Source organism: Belonocnema kinseyi, chromosome 7 (assembly GCF_010883055.1).
Source record: "Belonocnema kinseyi isolate 2016_QV_RU_SX_M_011 chromosome 7, B_treatae_v1, whole genome shotgun sequence".
In the NCBI taxonomy this organism is placed as follows: Eukaryota; Metazoa; Arthropoda; class Insecta; order Hymenoptera; family Cynipidae; genus Belonocnema; species Belonocnema kinseyi.
Window position 1 is genome coordinate 7,598,236 of NC_046663.1, and position 7,609 is coordinate 7,605,844.

General features: G+C 23.0%; 1 protein-coding gene across 2 annotated transcripts in view; it reads right to left on the bottom strand.

Annotated features, from left to right (window-relative positions):
• The window catches only part of LOC117177011 (integrator complex subunit 5), a 67,361-nt gene that overhangs the window by 12,163 nt on the left and 47,589 nt on the right, over positions 1-7,609 (bottom strand). For both annotated transcript variants that reach the window (XM_033367460.1, XM_033367461.1), the window contains 2 exons: positions 5,827-5,973; positions 514-774 (listed from right to left, as the gene is read on the bottom strand). In XM_033367460.1, the coding sequence (XP_033223351.1) occupies positions 514-774; positions 5,827-5,973 (408 nt within the window). The remainder of the gene's footprint in view (positions 1-513; positions 775-5,826; positions 5,974-7,609) is intronic.

Genomic DNA, 7,609 nt, shown 5'->3' on the forward strand with positions numbered 1-7,609 from the left:
ATATTTAAAATTCGTTCTGTTTATTTGAAAATTAATTTTCAATTAAAATTTAACCACTTTCCTCATGGTTAAAAACTGATATTTTTAAATTTAAAAATCCAAATATTTAGTTAAAAATGTTAGGAAGAAAAAAAATATAAACCAAAAAATTCATCATTTGGGAGAAAATTAATCTTCATAGTAGAAAATTCAAATATTTGGTTAAAAAATTAAATATTTTGTTAAAAATTTATCTTTTTTTGATAGAAAATTAATTTTCCGTCTGGACAATTTATCTCTTTGATTGAAAGTTGAACTATTTGGCTGAAAATTGATCTTCTTGGTTGGAAAATTCATCTTTTTCTGTAGAAATTTCACACTTTTTCGTTAAAAATGCAACTTTCTGTCGAAAATTGAACAATTTATAGAAAAGTTCGTTCGTTTTTGATAGAAAACCTTGTTTTTTGTGTGTTAAAAATAAAATTATTTGGTTGGAAATGATTAGATTGAATTGGTGGATTAAGTTGAACAAACCTGTTGATTTTCGAGGCATGGGAGAATGTCTCTGATACTCGCGAGTGGGGGAGGAAGTAATTGACCGAGTGCCATAACATTGGAAAGTGAGACACCTTCCTCCTTATTCCAATTGGCAATCACTGTGGCTGCAATTCCCCGAAGTAGCACAGAACAATAAGCCAGGGCGGGTCTGTACCAAGCAGTGAGAGCCAATAATGTCCAGAGTAATGGAGCGTCCTTGAAAATTCTTCGGATTTGCAAATCCCGCTCGACCGTCACCTGAATTTCATCCACAATTTATTTTATTTAGCAAATAATATTCCGTATTTCAATCACAATCTAAGTGACCACAAAAAACTTTATTTTCAAAATTCCCTCAATTTTTTCCTGAGAAAAAAAATCTTCTCACGAAAAATAGTTTTATATGACAAAGTAAATTGAATGAAATTGATTATTTATTTGATTTTTTTTGACAGTTTTGTTATATAGAGTACGAAAAACAAATTTTCTCTTAATTCTTTCAATTTTTTCTTTTCAATTTTGTGGAATTTTTTTAATCGACATTTTCGAATGAGGAATTTTAATCATAAAATTTATTTCGAAGAGAGAACATTTAAATTATAAGTACATTAAAATTTTCAAGTAATTTTATGAAATGGTATAATTTATTTCTAAATGTTACTAAACATTATTGATAAAATACAACATTTTTAGAACAAAAGATTTAAAAATTATTTAGAATTTGAAAATATTTTATAACCGATTAAACAAAACATAGATTTTTCAAGATTTTAAAATAAAATTTAGAACTGTTTTGTGCGATTTTCGGGGAAATTTTATTTTGTTTTTAATTCTGAAAAATAAATTTTAAAGGAAATATTTAATAAGATTTCAAAACATTTCAAAAATTTTGAAAAAAGGCCAAGATTTTCAAGCAAACTTTTTCAATTTCGCAAGATTACCAAATTTAAAATCATTTCAAAAGATATTTAGAATTTTTTTTTAATTTTCGAAAATAATTTGCAGAAATACACATCAAAAAGTCTTCGAAGTTTTAAAAAGATTCAAGAATATTTTTAAACTCAACAGCTTTTGTTTAAATGATGATTTTTAAATATTTTCAAGATATTTTCTTTAATTTTACAGAACTTTTTAACAATTTAAAATTTCAAGATATTTCAAAAAACTTAAAATAAAATGTAGATTTTTAAAGATTTCAAAATACACATTTTTTCCAGATTTTGAGAAGCTTTAGGATAATAAAATTTTTTGGATGTCTCCTGGGAATATTAACAGTGATTCTTTGTCATAAAAAATTAATTTCAAGAGAATATATAACAAAATTTTAAAACCTTACGAAAGATTTTCGAAGTTTTGTAAAGCTACAAAAATAATTTTAAACTTAAAAATGCTTTATTTTAAGACTATATTTGAAAAGATTTTTAAAAATTCAAAAATATTTCCAAAATTTTCAAAAAAGAATCTGGAAGACTTTCAAGAAATTTTCCTCAATTTTTCAGAATTTTTTTTTAAGTTTTAGAAGAAATCAAATTTTGAAATATATTTAAAGTTTTTAAACAAACATTTAATAATTTAAAATTTGAAAATATTGACAAAAAACTTGAAATAAAATGAATAGAATATTTAAAAGATTTTAAAACATTTCGAAAGATTTTCCGAAGTTTTTAAAAGATACAAAAATAATTTTAAATTTAAAAATGCTTTATTTTACGAATACATTCGAAAAGATTTTCAAAAATTCAAAAAGATTTTCAAAATGTTCGAAAAAGAATCTGGAACATTTTCAAGAAATTTTCCTTAATTTTGAAGATTTTTTCCAAAGTTTTAGAAGAAATTCAAATTTTAAAAATATATTTAAAGTTTTTAAAGAAACATTTAATAACTTAGAAATTGAAAATATTGACAAAAAACTTGAAATAAAATGAAGAGAATATTTAAAAGATTTTAAAACATTGCAAAAGATTTTCCCAAGTTTTTAAAAGATACAAAAATAATTAAAATATAAAAAATACTTCATTTTAATACTATATTTGAAAAGATTTTTAAAAATTCAAAAAAAAATTCCAAAATTTTCAGAAAAGAATCTGGAAGATTTTAAATTCGAATATATTGACAAAAAACTTAAAAGTTCAATGAAGAGAATATTTTAAAACATTGCAAAAGATTTTCCCAAGTTTTTAACATATACAAAAATAATTAAAACATGAAAAATACCTCATTTTAATACTATATTTGAAAATATTTTTAAAAATTCAAAAAAATTTCCAAAACTTTCAGAAAATAATCAGGAAGACTTTCAAGAAATTTTCCTTAATTTTGCAGATTTTTTTTAAGTTTTAGAAGAAATTAAAATTTTTTAATATATTTAAAGTTTACAAAAAAAAACTTTTAATAATTTAAAAATTGAAAATATTGACAAAAAACTTAAAATAAAATGAAGAGAATATTTAAAAGATTTTAAAACATTGCGAAATATTTTCCGAAGTTTTTAAAAAATACAAAAATAATTGTAAACTTAAAAGTGCTTTATTTTAAGACAATATTCGAAAAAATTTTGAAAATTCAAAAAGATTTTCAAAATGCTCAAAAAATAATCTGGAACATTTTCAAGAAATTTTCCTTAATTTTGCAGAATTTTTTTTAAGTTTTAGAAGAAATTCCAATTTTAAAATATATTTGACGTTTTAACAAAAATTTAATAATTTCAAATTTGAAGGTATTGACAAAAAACTTAACATAAAGTGAAGATGATATTTAAAATATTTTAAAACATTGCGAAAGATTTTTCCGAATCTTTAAAAGATACAAAAATAATTTTAAACTTAAAAATGCTTTATTTTGAGACTATACTTGAAAAGATTTTTAGAAATTCAAAAAGATTTCTAAAATTTAAAAAAAGAAACTGGAAAATTTTCAAGAAATTTTCCTTAATTTTGTAGAATTTTTACAGGTTTAGAAGAAATTCCAATTTTTAAATATATTGAAAGCTTAAAAAAATATAATAATTTAAAATTTGAAGATATTGACAAAAAAATTTAAATTAAATTAAGAGAAAATTTAAAACATTGCGAAAGATTTTCCCAAGTTTTTAAAAGATACAAAAATAATTTTAAACTTGAAAATGCTTTAATGTTTTACGGGAGTTTCGATTCATTTTAAAATATACTTAGAAGTTTAAAAAAAAATTCCAAAAATAATTCAAAAGATAAAATTTTCTTCATATTCCTAAAAAAAAAACCTAGGAAATCTAAGGTCCTAGGAAAAGTATGTTTATATAACTTTAAATCAAATAAACAAAGAAACTGATAAAAAATTTTGTCGTAAAAATTTTTTTAATCATTTAATTTTTTTTTTAAATCTCGTGAAACTTTGTGAAATTCCTTGCAGATTTTAAAAATACCCTTAAATCTTTAAAATTCGGGGATATCTCTTATTTTTTAATCTCTTAAAAATTCCTTGGAATATTTGTAAAATACGCTAAAATATTTAAAATCCTTTGAAATCTTTCGAAATCCTTTAAAACTTTTTTAAACTTTTGAAAATTCTTTCTAATTTTTAAAAATACCCTAAAATTGTCAGAATCCTTGGAAATTCCCTTAAATTATTGAAATCTATTAAAGATTCCTTGGAATCATTCGCAATTCCCTAAAATATTTCAAATTCTTTGAAAGCCCTTGAAACGTTTTAATCCTCTAGAAAATTCCTTACAAGTTTTAAAAATAATCTAAAATATTTAAAATCCTTTGGAATCACCTCAAATTCTTTAAAATCTTGTGAAATTCCTGGAATTTTTTAAAATACCTTAATATTTTTTTAATCCTTACAAATACCTTTAAATTATTTAAATCTATAAAAAATTCCTTGGAATCTGCTAAAATTCCGTCAAATATTTGGAATCCCTTAAAACTTGTTGAAGCTATTGAAAATTCCTTGCAATTTTTAAAAATGTGTAACCTATTATCTTCAAATTCTTTAAAATCTTGTGAAATTTCTTGAAGTTTTTTTAGAACTATTTAAAATTCTTCTTAATTTTTAAATATAACCTGAAATCTTTCAAATTATTTTAAAATCCTTCCAATTATTGAAAGATATTAAAAATTTCTTGGAATTTTGGTGAAATAGGCTAAAATATTTCAAATCCTTTGAAACTTTTTAAAGCACTTAAAATTCCTTCTAATTTTTAAAACTATTCTAAAATTTTCAAAATCATTTGAAATCCCCTTAAATTATTTAAATCTATTAAAGATTCCTTGGAATATTTATAAATTCTCTAAAATCTTTCAAATTCTTTAAAATCTTGTCAAATTCATTGAAGTTTTTTAGATCTCTTTAAAATTCTTTTAATTTTAAAAAATATTCTAAAATCTAGTGAAATTTTCTGACGCTTTTTAAAATTCTTTGAAATTCTTTTCAATTTTTAAAAATATCATAAAGTCTTTAAAATCATTTTAAAACTCCTCAAATTATTAAAATCTACCAAAGATTCGTTGGAAATTTTTAAAAATACCCTAAATTCTTTTGAAATCTTTATAAATCACTTCAAATTATTGAAATCCATTTAAAAATATATTACAAGGTACCTTGGAATACTTTCCAATTATTGAAATATATGAAAAATTCCTTGAAATTTTTTTAAAATACCCTAAAATATTTCAAATCCTTTACAATCTTTAGAAATCCTTTGAAATTTTAAGCCTTCGAAAATTTCTTGGAAATTTTGTAACATACACTAAAATATTTTTAAAATTTTTGAACCACTTCAAATTATTCAATTTATTATTAACCCTTGGAATCTTTTAAAATATCCCAAAATCTTTTAAATTCTACGAAATCCCTCAATTTTTGCCAATAAATTCTTTGAATGTAACTAACATATTATAAAATCCCGTGAAAATAAATAAAATCTGATATTTCATGAAAAAATGAAAATTTTTTTAAATAGTAGGAAATTCCTTGAAAATGTTTTAATCTCTCTAAAATCCTTTATAATTCTTTCAAGTTATTTAGAACTTTAAAAGATATCTTGGAATCTTCTAAAATACTTAAAAAATATTTCAAAGTATAAACCCTAATTCAATAGGTTAATTTCATTGAAATAAAAGGGACTAAAGTCATATTTTCATTTAAAAAAGTATACCTTATCTTTAAAAAAAAAGACTAACAAAATATTTGAGAAAAAAAAGTGACTAAAAGTAACTGTCAAGAAAGCCTCTGATTATTTTTTATGGTTACTTAAACTGCATCTCATAGAAATTCCCCGATTTTTGTAATTTTTTTTTTTTTAATCCCTGATTTCTATTTAATTCTGACCTTTGTGAATTCTTCGTCGGGCCATGGAAGTCCATTATACATAACATCCGGAGAAACTAATTCCACCAGCAATAAACTTAACATGTTCAAAATGTCGGAATTTACTGAATACTTTCCAGTCATTGGGTCTGGGTTACTGCAGCATGCCTGGAAAAATTAAAAACAAAAAAAAATTCTGTAGATTTTTTGAATTATTTAGATGTGAACCGGCTGAAGAAGGATTTTATGTTTATAAATTCTTTTAAATACAATTAAGGGCATGTGACACAGCTAAATACCTATATTACCGACCTCACTTTTTGAGTTCACTGAATGTTTTTTTTAACCTAAGAACTTTTTTTGTAAATCAAATATCGAGCGGAAACTTTGGGAAATGTATTAGAGTACAATAAAGTACGTTTAGGTACTGCATTTTGGTAGGAACTTCACTGAAAATTATTTCGTCTTTTTTCTGAACCTCAATATTTTTTGAACGTTCCAACTTTTTTTATACATAAAATATCGGTCTCAAACTTTGAAAAATGCAAGAGTCGAAAGAAAACTACGTGTAAGTACAAAGCTTAATAATAAAAGATGTAAAAAAATATATTTCAACAATCAATTCCAACAGCATCAACCGGTAACGTTGTACACGAAAATACGAAACCTGGCGGCCACTAGACGAGGCTCTAGAGAGTTCGTATTTTCGTGTACAACGTTACCGGCTGATGTCATTGGAATTGATTGTTGAAATATATTTTTTTACATCTTTTATTATTAAGCTTTGTACTTAAACGTAGTTTTCTTTCGGCTTTTGCATTTCTCAAAGTTTGAGACCGATATTTTATGTATAAAAAAAGTTGGAACGTTCAAAAAATGTTGAGGTTCAGAAAAAAGATGAAATAATTTTCAGTGAAGTTTCTACCAAAATGCAGTACATAAACGTACTTTATTGTACTCTAATACATTTCCCAAAGTTTCAGCTCGATATTTTATTTACGAAAAAAGTTCTGAGGTTCAAAAAAACATTCAGTGAACTGAAAATCTGTGGTCGGTAATATAGGTATTTAGCTGTGTCACATGCCCTTAATCTAGATAACTTATTGAATTCAATAAGAAATACTTTAAATTCCTCATATTTCAAACCAAAATATATTGCTTTTTTAACAAAATCGTCGAATTTTCTAATAATAAAAAAATTAATTCAACCAAAAATAGTCGAATTTTCAAGCCAAAAAGACACCTTTTTAGAACAAACTTGAATTTTGAACAAAAAAGTTATTTTTTTGTTAATAAAGATAAATTTATGACCAAGCAGGATGACTGTTCTACCATAAAAGATGAATTTTTAATCCAAAAGATTGAATTTTCGACCAAAAATGATGATTTCAAGAAAATAGTTAAATTTTCCAAAATTAATTGAAATTTAATAAATAATTCGATTTTTAAGAAAATTGTTGAATTTCTGACAAAATTATTGTATTTTTAGGACACAAAGATGCATTTTCAAACAAAAGGGACAACATTTAATCAAATATTTGAATTTTCAGGAAAAAAGACCAATTTTTTAAAAGAAAGTTGAATTTTAAACAAAAAAAGTAACTTTTCTAAAAATATAGATAAATTTTTAACCAGGAAGAACGACTTTGCTATAATTGAAGATGAATTTTCAATCCAAAAGGACGAATTTTTAACAACATAGATGAATTTTCAAACAAACAAAAATTAATTCAACCAAAAAAAGTCGAATTTTCAAGCCAAAAAGACACCTTTTTAGAAGAAACTTGAATTTTGAACAAAAAAG